The sequence below is a fragment of the Artemia sp. Qi Xiang Cuo genome, chromosome 9 (assembly GCF_049724085.1).
Source record: "Artemia sp. Qi Xiang Cuo chromosome 9, ASM4972408v1, whole genome shotgun sequence".
In the NCBI taxonomy this organism is placed as follows: domain Eukaryota; kingdom Metazoa; phylum Arthropoda; class Branchiopoda; order Anostraca; family Artemiidae; genus Artemia; species Artemia sp. Qi Xiang Cuo.
In genome coordinates, this window is record NC_142802.1 from 49,320,905 (window position 1) to 49,340,444 (window position 19,540).

The 19,540-nt window shown below is 32.5% G+C and overlaps 1 protein-coding gene across 2 annotated transcripts; it reads right to left on the reverse strand.

Annotated features, from left to right (window-relative positions):
- Nucleotides 1–9,445: 9,445 nt before the first annotated feature.
- On the reverse strand, nucleotides 9,446–16,433 carry LOC148948749 (uncharacterized). Of its 2 annotated transcripts, none has more exons than XM_089094077.1 (2): nucleotides 15,786–16,433; nucleotides 9,446–10,180 (listed from the first exon to the last, which is right to left on the reverse strand). In XM_089094077.1, the coding sequence occupies exon 1, from the start codon at nucleotides 16,426–16,428 to the stop codon at nucleotides 15,829–15,831; it is 600 nt and encodes a 199-aa protein (XP_088950203.1). In that variant the 5' UTR covers nucleotides 16,429–16,433; the 3' UTR covers nucleotides 9,446–10,180; nucleotides 15,786–15,828. The 2 variants fall into 2 exon arrangements, with proteins under 2 accessions (XP_088950203.1, XP_088950202.1); XM_089094076.1 differs by lacking the exon at nucleotides 9,446–10,180 and adding an exon at nucleotides 10,445–10,979.
- Between the last annotated feature and the right edge of the window lie 3,107 nt (nucleotides 16,434–19,540).

Below are 19,540 nucleotides of genomic sequence, written 5' to 3' on the forward strand. Positions count from 1 at the left end.
ACCTAAATATTGACTAACGTAAAACAGCAAAGAAGCCGTCTCTGAACTTTTCAAGAAGTAATAAAAGATTCTTATTGCAAAAAAATTGATTTAGGTAAGAGAAATATACAGTCTATCAAACTGGGATTGGTCCATAATCTAGGCTACTAAGCACGACAGACCAAGCCTAATCTCATGTTGAAGAGTTCCTTTGTATGACTTCACAATCTTGTCTGCAAAACTAGTAGGCTGTTCATGCAATAATGGCCAATATTTACCAAATCATATTATTGAGTTAGCCTACAACTAAAGTGAATATACCACTCAATGCCTTTTTTTATGCTCTTTACAAATATAATCAGGTCAATATATACGAAATCATATTATTGAGTTAGGACTAAAGTGAATACACCATTTGATGCCTTTTTTAAAGCTGATTACGAATATAATAAGCATTTCAGTCAATACATACCAAATCATATTATTGAGTTGGGACTAAAGTGAATGCACCATTCAATGCCTTTTTTTGTGCTGATTACAAATATAATAAGCATTTCTATCGGAAATGAATTTCATCCCACCCTATATAGGCTATACCTAACCTAACCCTGAATTGGCATATATATAGGGGGGGGGGCTGAAATTCATTTCCAATAGAATGGTCCTTAGATGAAGGAGCCCTTAGATGAATTAAGTAAATGATTTCAGCCCCCCTATGTATGCCAATTCAGGGTTAGGTTAGGTTGGGTTAGGTATAGCCTATATAGATGGGGGCTGAAATTTATTTCCGACATAAATGCTTATTACATTCATAATCAGCATAAAAAAAGGCATTAAATGGTGTATTCACTTTATTTGAAACTCAATAATATGATTTGGTATATATTGACCATTCTATTGGAAATGAATTTCAGCCCCCCCCCCTATATATATGCCAATTCAGGGTTAGGTTAGGTATAGCCTATATAGGGTGGGCTGAAATTCATTTCTGATAGAAATGCTTATTATATTTGTAATCAGCATAAAAAAAGGCATCAAATGGTGTATTCACTTTAGTCCTAGGCTAACTCAATAATATGATTTCATATATATTGACCTATAATCATATTTGTCAGGAACAAATTTTTGCCCCCACCACTTTTTTATGCAAATGAGAGGTAACTTTAAACTTTACCCCCATCCCCACCCCCCTAAGGTGCAAATATATAGGCTACCCTGAATTGGTATATATAGGAGTGGGGGTAAAATTCATTTCAAACAAAAAATGATTATTATATTTTGAAAGGGCATTAAAAAAGGCATTGAGTGGTATGTTCACTTTATTTGTAAGCCAATAATATGAACTGCAAAAAATTTACTCTGTATTCTGTAATTTAGCTAGGATAATAGTGAAAACATTATTTGATGCCTTTTTATGCTCATAATTCAATAATTTCATCAATAAGAGCATAAAAAAGGCACCAAGTGGTAGGCTATGCTCACTTTATTTGTAGGTCAATAATGAACAAAAAATCGCAAAGAAAGGAAGAAAATGAGGACAATTAACAGCCAGTGAAAAAATTGAAAAATTATGCAAATATTTCTGTCAAGACCTCTGCTTGACCTTCCTCAGTTTAGAATAAAACTGATAAAAATATAAAAACCAAATCTTAAAATAAAAATTTATTTTAAGGTTTGGTTTTTATATTTTTATCAGTTTTATTCTGCACTGAGGACGGTCAAGCAGAGGTCTTGACCAAAATATTTGCATAATTTTTCAAATTTTTCACTGGCTGTTAATTGTCCTCGTTTTCTTCCTTTCTTCGCAATTTTTTGTTTATCATGATTAGCCAGTGTGGTCTCAGAAATTATTTAGGTCAATAATACAAACTGCTCAATATTTAGGCCTACCAAATTGTAGATGAGCTCTAGTGCAATCTTAGAAAGTGGTTAGGTTAGGAAAATAAAACTTTCAGGGATGGCTCTACAGACTAAAGTTTGTCCTGGACAGGTATTTTGAGTAGCTTGAGTAGCTAATATAAGGGTAAAAGTACTGATGATTTGACAGTGCAATTTTGGAACCCTTGTCAAAATTTTCCTTCAAAACAGAATAACTCTGCTTAGCCATGATTTGGAGCACCATCTCTTGAAGCTGTTTTTGTATTTCAAAGACAGAAAATGTTGACACTATTTCCAGTACACCCAGATACAAAAAGAACATCTAATTCAGTCAGTTTCCAGTTCTCAACAAGAAAGGAGCTCCTGACAATTTTTCAGGTATGAAATGTTCAAACTGCTGTTACTTGGTTATTTATTGCAAAAAAAAAAAAAGACTGGGATTAGCACCAATGCATCAAGATACATCTCATTTGATCTGAATTCTAGTCACATTAGCTTTTTCTTGCTAAAATAAAATTAAAATGGCAACAAATATTACATTTTCGAAACTAGGTACCAAGTGTTGAAAATTATTTTTTAATGTAGTCGAATACCAGATGCACTAAAAATGTTCCTTTAGTCAAATTCAAACATAGATAATAGCTTCTATAAATTGATTTATTTCTTTTCTGAATATCTTGTAGTAACCTTGTCAAAATTTTTGACAGACAACAACAGGCCCTGTCAAAATATAGGTGACTCTGTCAAAACTACAGTGAACATGTAAAACAAAAAAAAACTGGGATTAGCACCAATGCATCAAGATACATCTCATTTGATCTGAATTCTAGTCACATTAGCTTTTTCTTGATGAAATTAAATTAGACTGGCAACAAATTTTACATTGTTGAAACTAGGTTCCAAGAGTCAAAAATTCTTATTTAATGTAGTGGATTACCAGGCACAATAAAAATGTTCCTTCAGTCAAATTCAAATGCAGATAATGACTTCTGTGAATTGATTTAATTATTTTGCAAGCAACAGACCCTGTCAAAATATAGGTGACTCTGTCAAAACTTCACTGAACATGTAAAACAAGTGAGAAATAATTGGTGTCAAAATTTCAGGGTCCACTGACAAAAATATAGCTGTCAAATTTATGGGTGTCCACTACTGCCAAAAATTGCAGAGGTTCACCTGGAAGTCAATTTTCCTTTTCCTTAGCACTTATCAATGAAACTAAAAAAAAAGAATCTCAAATTTGGGTTGGAAGTTGAACTGCAGCTGAACAAATACTACCTTATGTTGTTTTCTTTATTGACAAAAAAAGCAAGGTGCCATATTTTGTTGGTAGGATTTTGAACTTTACTGACAAAGGACAGTCCAAACTAAAGTTTTTCAAGTGGATTAGAATTACAGATCACACTTTGAAATGGCCAAATGTTGATGTCATTTACACTGTCAACAATGAACAAATCTTTGCTGGGTCAGTAAAACTGACAGGAAATGGGTTATTCCAGATTGCATTTGGAGATGCTATGCATATATGCAACACTTAGAAAAAAGAAGATTTGATCTAGGTCACAATATCACACTCCTTATGATTAGCCAATTTTGTTTATACTATATACTTAAAACAATTTTGTTAGCTTTATTACTTCTACTTTTTGAACAGTTACTTCTACTTTTATTTTTATTACTTCTATTTTTGTAGAAGTATTATTTTTATTACTTCTATTAATATTATTAGTATTATTTTTATTATCATTTTATTATTTTATTATTTTTATTACTTCTACTTTTGAACTTCTACTTTTTTACACTTTTATACATTAAATGAACTCGAAGAAAAACAAACAAACAAGAATATACATGTCAAATACACCAGGTTCTGCCCACAGGTAGTCCCCAAGAATTTCAACACATGTCAAATTTGGTTCTGACTTGCATCAAAACTTTTTTGTTGTGTCAAATTTGTAGGTGAAAATGCTCAAGTTTTGTAAAATTGGAGTTTTGTACCCTTTGTAGATAAAACTTGAAGCTTCTCATCAAACATTTAGATTCCTAGATTTTTTTCCTACATACTGAAACCCTTTTCAAACCAAAAGTCTTTAAATTAGGACTCCTGGAGTAGAAAAACTGTTTTTTTTTTTTTACAAAAACTGTCAAATCATCAGTAGGCTGTACCCTAGCTCACAATATTGAGTATCTCATGTAAATGACCTTTGAATAAAGTGAACAAACTGCTTGATGTCTTCTTCTTATGCTGTTTCCAAATAGGCATATAATAATTGTTTTACATTCAAATTCAATGTTAACCTAACTGAATGTAATCAAACCTAACTTTTTTAACCTTACCCAAATATATAGACCATATTATATATTTCCCATGCATTTATTGATTCTCAATTTTGTCACCATCAATTCAATTACAGCTAAAATAGTTTTAACTTGATTGATGGTAACAGAGAAAAAGAGAAAAAGGTATCATCTTTAATGGTCTGTAAAGGGTTTAAAATTGAATTTGTAAGTAAAGCAATTGTTATATTTGGAAAGAGCATAAAAAGGGGTACTTACATGTTATAGTGACCTTGTTTGTAATGGACTTTGTTTGATCTGTAATGAAACTGGTTTTCTGTATCCACTCAGAAATAATCAGCTTAGCCTGAGCAAGATAAAGTACTATGCACATGAATTTTAAATTAAATATTTAATATATAGAGGTGGTTAGTTATTTAATATAATGCATTCTGGGAAGCCTGTTTTCCATAATTCTGTTGTAGTTTGCATAATTTTGTTACTAAAGTATTTTACTTTCATCATATTTTGGTATATTTCATTATGATTAACTTATCTTCCCTTCTTCAATGTTGTTGCTATAACATGTAAGTACCAGTGTTCAATCTATCTATAGGCTATTTATGTGAACTGCTTAATATTTACCTTTTAAAGTGCCTACATCCACTCCCTCTCTGTCTAGAGGGCACTGACATTTAATGACCTTAAAATATATTTGTCCTATAAAAGTGAAACCTTGCAAAATAAATCTTCTGCTTAAATGAAGCACAAGAGTAGTATTTTAGCTTCACAACTTTGCTCCAGCCCAATTTTTGAGATTTCAAAGATCAGTAAATATATCTCCTGATTAAAAAAAACAACATTGATTTGGCTTAAAATTCTACTCAAATAACAGGATTTGCGTTTTCAAAACTAAAATCAGAGAAAAAAGAACTGAAAATTAAGGTAGCCTATAACATTGTTTTATCAAAATTCCAAGAGGTATAAAAATTAGGATATCATAGACCTACAAGTTGTAAGTTTTGTTTGGACAAGGACCTGAATTTTCTTTTTTTAAATAAGACTTATCAAGAAGGCAAATTTCTAAGACTTAGAAATCAGAAGAGGGTAAACATAATAGCTTGGTAATACCTTCCTGAATTATGTTTTTGGTCCTGGATTCATTACTGAAATTTTCATTTTCTTAGATAGTGAAAAGTAGCTAGTGTAGACTTTTCTGCTGATTCAGGAATGATAATTATTATTTTCCTTAGCCTTAATAGTAAAATTTTATTTTTAAAACAAATTTTGGGAATTTAAAAATAGAGCCTGAAACCCTTTGACAATGATGTCACAGCAAACTGATGTCAAAAAGAGATTAGTGCTGCATATGCAAAAATAGGGTGTTCAGGGCGAGGGCTGTAAGTTTCCTGCTGAGGGTTTTTCAACAATGTTGATTCCAATGATGTACTTTTGTTTTGCTGTGATGCAGTTTTTGATGGGTCTTAGGAATTTTTTTTATAAAAATTCATGTAAATTTGTTTTCAAAATAAACTTTTACTGTTAAGATTAGTTGAAATAATAATTATCATTTGTCAATCAGTTACAAAGGACATTTTTCTTTTTACTTGAATTTTTTTTTATAGAAACCCATTTTAAACTTTTGGTTACTATGGGCTGTCTCAAGCCCCTTTAAGGGTATCAAAAAAGGATTTGTCCCAGAAGCAATTATTATATTTGTAAAAACCATAAAAAAGGCATTAAGTGATGTATTCACTTCCTTTCTTGCTAAATTGTATGAAAAAGCATAAATTTTCCATGTTTCCTTACCTGCATTTACCTGCATTTTACCTGTATATTTACCTGCATTTCTTCTGTATTGCTGACATCAGTATCATTTGTCAAATATCTTTGATTTAGCCAATCAAATGCTTCTATTGTGTTTACTAAAAATGTTCCCATTGCACTAAGACCACTAAATAGTCAGTTTATTGGGTGAAGTCAGTTTAGTAAAAAGTGAAAGTCAGTCTAGTATGTTGAGGAAAACTGTTATTCCAAGTAAATTAATGGTCCTGTGTCAATTCTAAATTCTTGTTCGACCTTCCTAAGACCATAGGCGGGCATGCCTTGTTTGCCTCTTAGCCAGGTAATATAATGGTCCTATGTCAATTTTAAATTTTTGGTCAACCTGCCTGAGACTCTAGGCAGGCGTGCGTTTCCAAAAACTAACACACAAGTACTTGTCCAATAAGAGAGTCATACTTACTGCCACCATTTAACCATGCCATTTAAACATTGTTGCCTCTCAATCATTCAGACTATCTGTCTTGGCTTTTTCCTACAATTAGTCATGTATTGATGCCTACTGCAAAATACTTGATTTTCAATTCAAAATCAATGGATAAAAAGGCATTAAGTGATGTATTCACTTCCTTTCTTGCTAAATTGTATGAAAAAGCATAAATTTTCCATGTTTCCTTATAGAGAGATTAACCACTAAATATTTACCTGCATTTCTTCTGTATTCTTGGCATCAGTATCATTTGTCAAATATCTGATTTAGCCAATCAAATACTTCTATTGTGTTTACTAAAAATGCTCCCATTGCACTAAGACCACTAAATAGTCAGTTTATTGGGTGAAGTCAGTTTAGTAGAAAGTGGAAGTCAGTTTATTAGGTTGAGGAAAACTCATCCAATAAAACCATATGTTATACCAAGCCCAAAAGTATTAATAGCCTGGTTTTTTTCTTTACAATTCAAAGCATCCGGTTGTTGAAGATAATTAGCCTCAACATAACTACAATGAGTCTAGAAATAATAAACAACATGGTTCAAGTTGAGAAGATTTAATTCATCTACCATCTCTTATAATTAATTTCCAATTGCTTCTTAAAAGGCAAAGAGCCTCTTTGCTGTATCTAACATTTAATTGTAATTAAATTAATCAATAATTGAATTAGTCATTAAATTAATAACTGTAATTAATTAAATTTAATGGTTTAATTAATTAAATTATTCAATGTAATTAAATTACTTAATTATTTAACTGATTTTACATTTATTTGTAAGGACTCTTAAAATAGGAAACATAAATCAAACTATTTTTTTTTTTACATCAGCCTAAGATGAATGTACTGTGTAATTTCCTGTCATTTATCACTGTTAGAAAATATTTTGGGGAGGAAATGAAAAAGTTTATATATATATATATATATATATATATATATATATATATATATATATATATATATATATATATATATATAAACTATATCATATATATATATATGATTTGTTGAGCTGGACATGTAACCCATATCCAGAGAACCTACCAACTGGTATATCAACAAAAGCAAGTGAAGAATTCATTGATTTATCAGAAGATATATAACTGGAAAATACTTTTAATCATAACCAGTTACTGAAATTCTGGCTCTGAGTTGTTGATAACTATCCTTGCTTGTTTGATGAAGTTATGAAAGTCTCCCTCCTCTTTTTTAGCTCATATCTATGTGAGGCCAAATTTTTGGCTGTGGCTTAAATTAAAACTAACTCTAGAAATAAATTGGATATATCAAACTCACTGCAGTTAAAAGTAACTAAAGTTGGAGTTGATACTGAAACTGTAATGGAGAAAAATCAGAAACAAATACATCCTTTCCATTGAATCAACTTTGCAAAAAAACTTGCAGGTGTGGCTATGTAAGTAATAAACAAATTACAGTATTTAAGTTGTGTTTCTTATTTTAACTGTCTTTCGTTCATATTGGTTGTAATTTTTTTTTAATTTCAATAAGAACAAATAAGTTCCAATACTTGCCACTATGGAATCTGAGTATTACCAATATTAATGCTAGCAACTACAATCCATTCAATATTTGCTTGAGACTCATTGGTTGATCATGGCCCATAGTTTGGGAAATGCTGGTTTAGGCTAGGCCTGAATTTTTAATTTTTAGAATTAATTGTGATTTGCTGTTAAGTCAATTAAGGTACCTAAATATCATTTTTGGCACACCAAAGATCTATTTTGTATGTTTTTTATTTATTTATTTATTTTTTTTTACAAAATTTCATAATTTTTATAGCTTTGAATGAATTTTGTGTATATGTCATCTCATTTATCTTTCCCCTGTTTTGACTGATTCTCTAGTGAAATAAATTGTATGCAAGGATGGAGGTTCCATGAAAACTGCAGCAAATTATATGTGCTGTTTTAGTGAGTACCCTGTTTTATCTCATGGATGAAACTTTTGACTTGAAACTTTGAATTGTTTTTTGCTTCTTTTTGTGTGTGTGTGTGTGTGTGTGTGTGTGGGGGGGGGGGTCAAGAAGGGGGGTTAAAGGGTTTTGATGTTTAAGTTTGTTAAAAAGTTATCTTATTTAGAAAACTTTTTACTATGATGTTTAAGTTTGATGTAAAAAGTTTTCTTATTTACTTATTCTCATTAAGTGCCCAGGCCTCCCAAAAATCCTAGAATTTCTGGGCACTTCTTGCTCAAACTATCAAAACAGTTTTTTTTTTGTCAGGTCCTATAAGATCTATAAAAATTCCTACATCATTTACCTACAAATTGTAAGTTTTGCTTGGATAAGGTCCTGAATGTTCTATTTTTCAATTATATCTATTATTTTATTTTAAATAAAATTAAGCTTGCTGAGTTGGCATCAATGATTAATGTCAAAAGGTAATTAAATTTATTACAAAGCAAGGCTGAATGCCAAGAGACTGCAAGGCTTTAGATAAACTGAATTTTTGGGGCTGTTGACACGTGTCATCATGTCTTCCTGTCATGCAAATATTAAGACATGGGTTCATGTTATGAATATAGTAAGATGTGCCATCATTGTTCTTGATCACACTGGAGTATATCATAGCAGATTCTAGCAAAAATTTAAGGGACCAAAATTATGCCACAATGTAATGTTTGTGAGCTAAAATCTGAAATAACAATTTTCATATTTTGGTATATGTACAGGTTATGCATTTGGGTTATGTGAATTAGGCTACAAATTCATATAGCACTATGTTATGATTCTGATCACCTATATCTCCCTTTCTGCCCCTTTGATTCATTTTTTCATGTGAAAAATATTCCCTAGAATAGTATGAACTATTCCCTAGAATGTATGTTTATTTATTACTACCTAATGTTACAAGCTTGAAGAAGCTTGTCACAACAAAAACATAACAACAATTCAAGATAAAACTGAAATACATTCAGTTAAAATACATTCAGTTCAGATGTATTTCATAAAAATGAAATACAACTGAAATATATTTTATTACATCATTTAAATTACAAGAACAACTAAAAAGTCTCAAAAGTTGGAAAGATGGACCTTACTACTACTAGTAACAACTTGCTGCAGTACAAAGGGTAGCCAAGGCCAACATGGCTACAAATGCTCTTTCTCCATCCCAATATATTCAGAACCTCCTTCTTTATGCCCTCCCCAGAAGTTCAAGTTTCCCTAAAATCTTTCTTCACAGCCTTCTCCCACCCCATTTGCAGACCCAAATTTACCAATAGGCCTGGGCCTAGGAGCACACAATGCCAGGGGGTGCAATAAATTATTAATGAATTTTTTCTTACAAAAGGTGGACTGATACTGATGTCATTTTTTGTCAAAGTGCCATTTGCACCCTACTGCTGCACTACCTATTCATAGAGAATGAATTTTTAAAGAACATAGGAATTCCATGGCCACTTGCAAACTGTCAGATGTCTCCCAAGAACGGCAGCTGAGGGTTTGGTATCACCTCTCTTACTTTACTTTTGGCTCATCAGTTGCATACTGTTCAGTGCCTCCACTATCCCCAAATTTTTGGGAATTTCCCCAAAATCTTGCAAAAATGGAGCAACAAGAGTGATTGGACCTAGAAGTCTCAAAGCTTCAAATTCAGCCCTACCCATTTGGGAATGACCTGGTTTTGTTTGGATCTAGATCTGTGATTCCCAATATGGGGTGCAGGCCCCACTAGTGGATCATGGCAATATTTTGGTGGATTATGGTTAGGACATGCACTCTGGCTGACTATACTTTAGATTAGAGTCTTAATTCTGAAAAAAAATCATGTAAATGACATCACATTCATATACATTTAAGGAGAGAGAGAGAGAAAAAAAGTATTGCAATAACACTAGCATTCTATAAAAACTGTTTTTATACAGATAATATTTTTTTTTTGCATAAAAAATGCCTAGAGGACAACCAAAAAAAAAAAAAAAAAAAAACTAAGTTAATGGCCATTTATGCCTCCTTTAGGTCAATACACGTAAAATTTCAAATATCAAGATGAGGGGACTTAAAGATTTTAAAAATGCCTAAATCGCAATCTATATTTTTTAATCTCTTCTTGAATATTCTTCAGTTCAGTATTTCTTTCTGCCAATGCCTCAAGTATTGAAACCCTTTCGCTATATTCCTCGCGTCCAACCTAATAGATAGAAATAACAATTATTATAGTTTATTATTTATTACACAATTATTGCAGTTGAAATTTATTTCTCATCTCATATGTTAATTTTATTTCTCATCCCAAGTTAAGAAGTAGAGTATCAACGAAAACAGTATCAACACATCAACCAAATCAGTATCAACAGTATCAAAGAATATCAACACAATTCTGGGAAACATCTAACAAATCCTCTGCTATCATTTGGAGTACCCACAGTTCAGAACCATACTTAACCACTGTCGTCACTGTTGCTTCCAATATTCTAATCTTGGTTTCCTGGCTTATCTTCCTATTCTTCCAGACTATTTTCAACTTAAAAAAATCACCGAGGACCTTATCTGTTCTACTTTTAGTATCTTTCCTGCATCCACCATCTTGACTAATAATACTAAATACCAGACCTATAATTACAATAAAAGTGTAATTAACATATATTCTGTAGGAATTCTAGTTAAAGACTAGTTTTTATATTTAATTATGATTAATTATAATATTGAATAATTTTATTAATTTTTATGATAGTACCAGACGGTCAATGTAGATGCCCTGTGCACTACAAATGGTCAAAGAATAGCTAAATTTTAAGGCCCAGGCAAGTACATATGCTGTTAAGGCTCAGTGCCCAGTGCAACCCCATTGCTCCAAAGTAGGAATAAGGCTTGCACTATTACGATTTTTTATTTAATTACTTAAATAGCTATTGGTTCAAAGATTATAATTAACTTTGACAGACTTGCAGTTGTAGAGACTGGGCTTGGCCCAACTCTGAAAATAACAAACAAGAAAAATTTTTAAACAAGAAAAACAGGTTTTAATTTTCTATAAAGCAGTGAAATACAAAACAATTAATTATGCACAAAAGCTCCGAATATTTCGGCCCCACATCCGGGAGCCTTTCTCAACAGGAAAAAAATAAAATAAATAAATAAAATAAAAAACTTAACTTACATCACAATAAAACATACTAAACACATAAAGAGAAAGAAAAACAGAGAAAAGATAAATAAATAAGAAAAAACAAAACTCACATATTCTTATTTCTTATTATTCATATTTATTTATTCATATTTCTTATTTTTTTCTTATTTATTTATATTTTTCTTTTTTTCTTTCTCTTTATGTGTTTAGTATGTTTTATTGTGATGTAAGTTAAGTTTTTTTATTTTATTTATTTATTTTATTTTATGTTTTTCCGTTGAGAAAGGCTCCCGGATGTGGGGCCGAAATTTTCGGAGCTTTTGTGCATAATTAATTGTTTTGTATTTCACTGCTTTATAGAAAATTAAAACCCGTTTTTCAGGCTTCTGTTAATTCCAAATAAATTGGCTATTTCGTAATGTCCTCTTTATGGCGTTTTGGCAATCTTTCAGCCAATAATATCATGTGCCATAAAGTGACAGAAAACGCCACTTCGATGCAGCACAATCTCTCTTGCTTAGAGAGCACAAATAGAGAGCACTAGAATCTTTAGACTACGTTTGAATTTGCTACCTCCCGAAAACTCCTCCTATCTCCGCGTCCATGACCATCCTTCAAAAAAAAAAAAAAAAAAAAAAAAAATCATAATTTGGTAGATAGGGGATTGAAAACTGCAATAGGGTTCTCTATTGTCCTGAATTTCAGGGTCTAATCCTCTTGAAAATCACTGCCTAAAAATTTTGCAAAATCTACTTAAAACAAATTGATGAACATTAATTAATGAAAAGTTCTTTCTTTCTTGAAATCTAGCCCTTTTTGATTTTTCTTAAAATTCAGTTAAGAAAATTACCCTCAATGCAATATTGTTATTCAGTGTAAGGAAGGGATGGGATGAATGGAAGGGATGGAAGGAAGTGGGATGAATCCTTGCAAACAGGTGAACTAGGTGATGTACATCAGAAAGAATGAGGTCCAATGGTAAAAGGATAAAAATTTAAATAGTTCAAACAGTAACAGTTAGTCCTTTTTGGCTTGCTTAGATTATGCTACTCTGAAGTTTAACTTTGATTTCCAATCAGTTATTTGAAATTTTGAACAAGGATATTGTATGTGTGGAAAAAGTTTAGGAAATGATTCTAGGGCAAGGCTGTATCCAGGGAGGGGGGGGGGCGCCTGCCCCCCTGGCTGAATGATGCTGCCTTAGTTTTATATTCCTGTTCTGATATTTCTATTATATAGCATTAAAAGTGCCAGTTAGACCAGGTTTGCCCCCCCCCCCCTGGAATTCAGCTTATGGGCGCTCATGGGTGGGAGTTGCCAGGTTTGACCCCTCTCCTTTGAACGTTTTGTCCAACTCATAAAAAAGTAAAAGAAATGCATCTAAACAATTTTTTTTTGCGTTTTTATTTTTCTTAACCCCCCTCCTCTTTCCAAACAAAAATCTTGGATAAAGCTTTGTTAGAGGGCAATATGGATATCTGAATTTTTAATAAGGTATTTTGTGCTGATCTTTATAACAAGTCGTCAATAACAAGTGTCATTCAGTAGCAACTGGTTGAAAAGCAGGCTAAATCTTCAAAAGAGCACTGGAACTTCTGATTTCCAATTGAATGAACCCCCTCCAAAGTTTCTACGATCACCCTTTCCATATATCTTAATGGGCAACTTGTATAGCTTACAATCCTTGCCCCAGGGCTAGAAAGGGGGTTGGGGTTGCTAAACCCAGAGGCATGTTTATTTGACTGTTGGATCATTTTGAACGAAACAGTCATCTAAAAATTTTGATCGGATGCGTTCGGTGAAAAACAGTGTGGGATGGCTTTTTGCCCTCTAATCACTTTTGACTTGTAAAATGGAAGCTAGAACTTTTAATTTGCAATTGAATGAGCCCCCTCCGAAGTTTATATGACCGCACCTTCCATGTGAAGTGCCTCTGGAACAAATAAATAAATACTAATAAATAATAAATTAATATATTTCCCCATCCCCACTCCATTCGAGAACGACCTGCCTTTCCTTTGGCCCTAAATAGATGGCCGAAAAGAACAGTATTATGTATATATATATATATATATATATATATATATATATATATATATATATATATATATATATATATATATATATATGTATATATATATATATATATATATATATATATATATATATATATATATATATATATATATATATATATATATATATATATATATATATATATATATATATATATATATATATATATATATATATATATATATATATATATGTATATATATATATATATATATATATATATATATATATATATATATATATATATATATATATATGTTATACGGTTTGAAACCCGTATAAACCCGTTCCTTCAAACCCGTATTTCACTCGGGTTTTTATGTTCGTACAGCGATGCTCCATGAATTATAATCATCCTTTAAAAAATATATACCGCTTCCACTATTTATTAGGAGGGGTCTGAATTTTCAAAATGTAGTTACAGTTGTCATTATTTCCACAGTCCCCCCCCCCCCCCGCCTTATGTAGCAGTAGGAATCTGAACAAAATCTTTTATGTTACACAGATAACAATATCGTCTGCCATACGAGGGGTACTCACAGCACTCATGTTACAGGCATGGTGAAAAAAACCATGGTTACATGGTTATGGGTTACTGGCATGGTAAAAAAAAGCTTGGGAATAAAGGGGAATAAGAGATTAATTATTCTTACCCCCTCTCCGACCTCCTATATTTATCTGAAGACTCACAGAGTTAGGAATTTGGGCATAAAAACACGCTTTTTGAGGTTCAAGCACCTTCCTCCTGCACAAAATCCAACGTCCTCCTCCATAATAGCTTATATGCAGTTACACACCAGCGTACATAATGTTAATTAGCCTCAAGTAAATCAAATAAGTTGGATGAAGCTTTAAAACAAGGTCAATACAAACTGTTGGAAGGAGTACGTGCATCGTTAGGGACGATACGCTACCCCACGGTATTTCTGGCTCTGAAACTGGAAGACTCGGCTTATAGTTTTGATAGTTGTAAGTTTATAAGCTAATAAGATAATTATAATTATCTTATTAGCTTTTAATTACAATTATAAATTATAATAAAATAATAATAATATGAATAATATAATATAAATATATTTATATAATAATATATAATATAATATAATAAAATAAAAATTGTAATTATCTACCTCGGGATTTTCACTTGCCAGCTTTTTGGCACCTTTTGGACCAAAATTGTTGCCTTGCATGACAAAATGACAAGAAAATACTACTTTGCTGTGACACAACCTGTTTCTTTGCTCGAAAACGGACCTGGGATTATTAGTTTCCGTTTAAATGTTCCCCTTCTCAATTTTCTATGACCTTTAGTTCGATAAGTCCATCACTGAGGTAAAAAAGAGAGAAAAAAAAAGAATCACATCCCTGATCTATCTTCTCGGAAAAAAGGAAAATTCCAAATTTGTAGAAATGAGCTTGAAACCTCTGCCATAGGGTTCTCTAATATGCTAGAGCTGATGATGTAGTTTTTATTAAGATCACTCACCCCTTTGAGAGTGTTAAATCTTTTTCTAAAATGGAGCAAATATTCTAAGGCTCGTAGCTTTTGAGAGGATCAGTTTAAACTTAGTTCGTTTGGCATATTCAGAATCACAATAAAAAAGCCGATTCTTTTAATTGCTATCAAACCTTCACTTTTTAAGAGTTTCAGTTACTCTTAGCCCAAATTGTAAGCTTATGTATCAAATAACTTTTCATTGAGTACGTCTAGAGCTAAGAAGCTTTGCATATTAGAAAGGTTTTTGCGCTTATGGATATCTAGCTTTTGATTTATATATTGAATTTAATCTTTCTTTAACTCTTTTTTTTTCTTTTTTTTCTTTAGCTTTTATAGGTTTTATTTATTTATTTTTTATTTAGTTTTTTTAGTACAAAGAACTTATGATAGATTCTTTTAATGTCTATATTAGATCAAATCTTAGCTTTTCAAAGGTTCTATAATTTTTTTTTACTTATTTGACGCGACCACTATGAAAAGCCGATTCTTTTCATTTATATATCATTATCAACATTCCTTTTTTTTATTTTTTCCTTTTTTTAGGTTTCAGTTACTATTATGATGGGTCGCTCTTTACATATAGAGCTGTAAAAGAAATACCGTACCATAGTAAAGGAGGAAAGTATGATAATATAAAAAAAAAACAAGATTTCTTTTAATGTAGGCTACTTCTATTAATTGATTAATATTATAGATAGATGCAAATTTGACTTACAAATAAAGACTCAGGAATAAAATCTGGTTTGGGTGGATTCGACTCAATTATAATCCACAAATAAATAACAGCAACAACAACAACAACAACAATCATCATCATTTTCATTCGTCAAATGATTTGTGACATCATTCACCATTACAACAGCGTTGACTCCTCTTTCAAACTCATCAATGTTTTCGTCAATTCTTCTGACCTTTTTTGAAAATGTTCTATTTGAGGTGGCTCTTTTTGCTGAATTATCTTGACCTTGAGGCTGAGTTAAAATCGGCGATGACACTTTTAAGTCCTTAGAGGTTTGGTCATTTCTCAGTTTTAATCCAGTGAATAAGAGATTGCTTGCCCTTTCCAGAACAGGTTGAGGGAACGGTTGAGCAATGGAAAGGGGTACAAGAGTCTCGATTAAAAAGATAACCGAAAATGGTTCTTGTGCAAGAGATGAGTCATTTTGTATCAATTTAGTGACATAGTCCACCTTGTCAAGCGCAGGCTTTTTAGCTTCTGGTATTTCAATCAGACTCAACAGTAGTGTCTGGAACAATGTTATTTTCTCCACTTTCAGTTCCTGTGGAACAGTTGACCATTTGTCTTTAGAGAACTGAGTTAACTCACTCCATGTTTTTGAAAAAACAATCTTGAACATGGTACTTGAAAGTAAAATCTTAACTGACAGAAAAGGAAAAAAAAGTTACTCCCCAAATTTCCTATCTAAGTCCAATCAGAACTCACAGCGTCATTATAAGCCAATAGCAATAATGGCTTCAGATTTCTGATACATTGAAAATTTTTGCTTGATAAGTATTTTCTCTGAATGCTTGCCTACAGCATAATTATCTAAAACCCTTATCTGTGATATTATCTTTATTTGCTTTAATAATGATCAACCGGAGGTATTTAAAATATCTGTAATGTGCCGGTACGATTCCCAGTCGGAGTTTGTTTTAAAGGTGTCGTGCCGAAGAGTTGGGATTCCAAAACTAAATGAAAAGATTAATTAAATAGTTAAGAAATTGGTTTATAGGCATGTTAACTTCAATTAAGGAAAACGTACTGTGGACATATCGTCTGTGTAATTAAGGACGTTCGATACCAAAATTGTCACTTTGTGAGTCAGCGTCGGCTGACAGTCTCAAAGATAAGGTCCCATTAGCAAGTTTTTTTCAGCACCACAGAGAGCTTCCGCAGCAACTTTGGTTTAAATTAATAAAGGATCTTTTGTTTTCTGTTTTTAGTTTTTTCTATTTTTTTTTCAAGTCCGTATCGTTTTTAATTTTTCCCGTTCATGCTTTTGTTTTATTTTTGCACTTTCACCGTTCTTGCTTTTTGTTTTTATTTTGGACGCCTCGCTGTTGTAGCAGCCGGAATGTTGGCAATGAACTAATTTTTTACTTTCAATTATAGTGCCCTACTATTTTAATACCTACTATTAAATAATATTTTATAATGATAAAACTCGCACTGAAGTACCAAATAAATGAACTTCTTTTTTTATTTTTCCTGGACCGTAATGTTCATAAGCAAGGCCGCACCCAGGGGAGGGATTAGGGGATTTGAACCCCCCCCCCACCCTGAAATGTTTGTCTGACTAGTAAAAAAACGTAACAAAAATGGGTAAAAACAAATTTTTTATTCGTTTTTTAGTTTGTCTTGTGTAACCCCCTCCCCCACCCGAAAAAATCCGAGTACCCCCCCCTCCTCCCCCGGAAAAAAACCTGGGTCTGGCAATCTTCAATTTTTTTAAGATCAGTGTTGCCAATTTCTAAAATGACCTCTCTGTCTGAATAAGCTCAAGTATTTGAACTATTATATTTTGCTGTGAAAACTGTTGGTTTATGTTGCCTGAATGGGAAAATAAATAAATTAGAAAATTGAAAATAAAATGTGTATGCTTGCGGTTCACTATTGATTGAGTGTTGGGAGCTGCAAATGTCCAAGGATAGCCTAGTGTTGTCCCTTTGATAAAACCTAAAAGACCATTTTAGATTTCGATGAAAGCTGGAAATGAAACGGAGCTAGTAAATTGCAACGTTTCACCAAAAACAACGTGATAGTCTTGTTATCCTGAGATCGCGAACCCACGAAAAATTGGAGACGGGTATTGTCATACATTATAATGTCCCTTACTCGAATGAAATGATAACAAATTACTATTTTGGGGAATTTGAGAAGGTCTTCTAGGCTGAAAGGTTTGGAATGAAACACTAAGAGAGGGCACTAAGAGACTGGAGCTGTTGATAAGTATAGGCTGAGACAATATGTATCTTGTCTGGTAACCGTATTAAACTTATGTGGGCTCCAAAACATTCTAGGATCACAAGTAACAAAGTGAGAGATGAAGCAGCTCAGACTGGGCATCTCTGACTTGGTATGAACCTTACATTCTTGTCTCTCAGAGTTGCTGGAAAGCTCCTATAAGGATGTGCTCTCTTGAGAAAGCAGACCAAAATTGAAAAGAAAGGCGAAATGCACAGAAACAAAGGATGTAACTCCACCATTTGGCTTTACGCTCACTAAAAATATTTTTTCACTCGAAAGGTTTGGAATAACGAATAATTATTGAAGCCATTACGAAAATTGGGTATTTTCGGAACTATATCAGTTGAATTGCAATAGCTGATTTGCCAGGAATGTCAGATGGTTGTGGAGACAAGAAGGGATCTAATAGAAGATTATTCAACTAGTATTAGATGCCGCTGAAGGCATTTGACAAACGTAATCTTAAGCTGGAGGCCATAGTTGTACAGGCTAACGTTCGACAGCTCGCAAGATATATGAGTAGTATGTTAACTTATACTTCTACTACTTTATGTTCCTTCCATTGTTATTCTATGGGACCTCTACACGTGATTAAACACGTTATGAAACTACGTGCTATTTGCATATGCCTCGTTGGTATCATTCCAAACGAGCGGGGATTCCCTGCCTGTTCCTAAACATTGCAAAAAAGATAGCAGTATGAACGGGGATTCCCCACACAAGTTTTTTACAACGTTTTTTAAACTTGGCAAGGTATAATGTGGTCAAACATGTTTTGAGAGTATGATTGAAATTTTTTTTTTTTTGATAAGAATTGCACAATGAATGTATCGTTTGACGTGGACATTTTTAGGAGCCAATCAGAGAAATTAGAGGTTGCTCAATATACGATAACTTGATTTGTGGTTGGGATTTGAATAAAAGGAATTTGTATATTAAGTTGGAACTTTCAGAGAGTGCTTAAAGGGAAAGTCAATTCACCAAAAGAAAATATGTGCACGCTCAGGCTGGGGTTGAGTTGCACTGGAGTTGAGTTGCACGGAGGGTTGAGTTGCACGAGGATTCGGTTAAAGCGGGTATAGTTACACGGGGGTTTAGTTAAATGGGGTCGAGTTGTACGAGGGTTCAGTAGCACGGGGGTTCAGTTGTACGGGGTTTCGGTTATACAAGGGTTTTTTTCTTTACTTGGTGGTCATTCAAAAAGCGAGGATTTCTGTTAAATAAATAATTCTTATACCTTTTAAAATAGCTTTACGGGGTTTGAGAGACTCTATTGTTTTATTCTGTGTGATTTTTTCTTTACTTGGTGGCCATTCCAAAAGTGAGGATCTCAGTTGAATAAATAATTCTTATACATTTTAAAATAGCTTTACAGGGTTTGAGAGACTCTGTTGTTTTATTCTGTGTGATTTTTTCTTTACTTGGTGGCCATTCAAAAAGCGATGATTTCTGTTAAATAAATTATTCTTATACATTTTAAAATAGATTTACGGGGTTTG

Bases quoted from the DNA above. Each gene is read 5' to 3' on its own strand.
- LOC148948749 (XM_089094077.1), bottom strand. From the start codon at position 16,428: ATGTTCAAGATTGTTTTTTCAAAAACATGGAGTGAGTTAACTCAGTTC.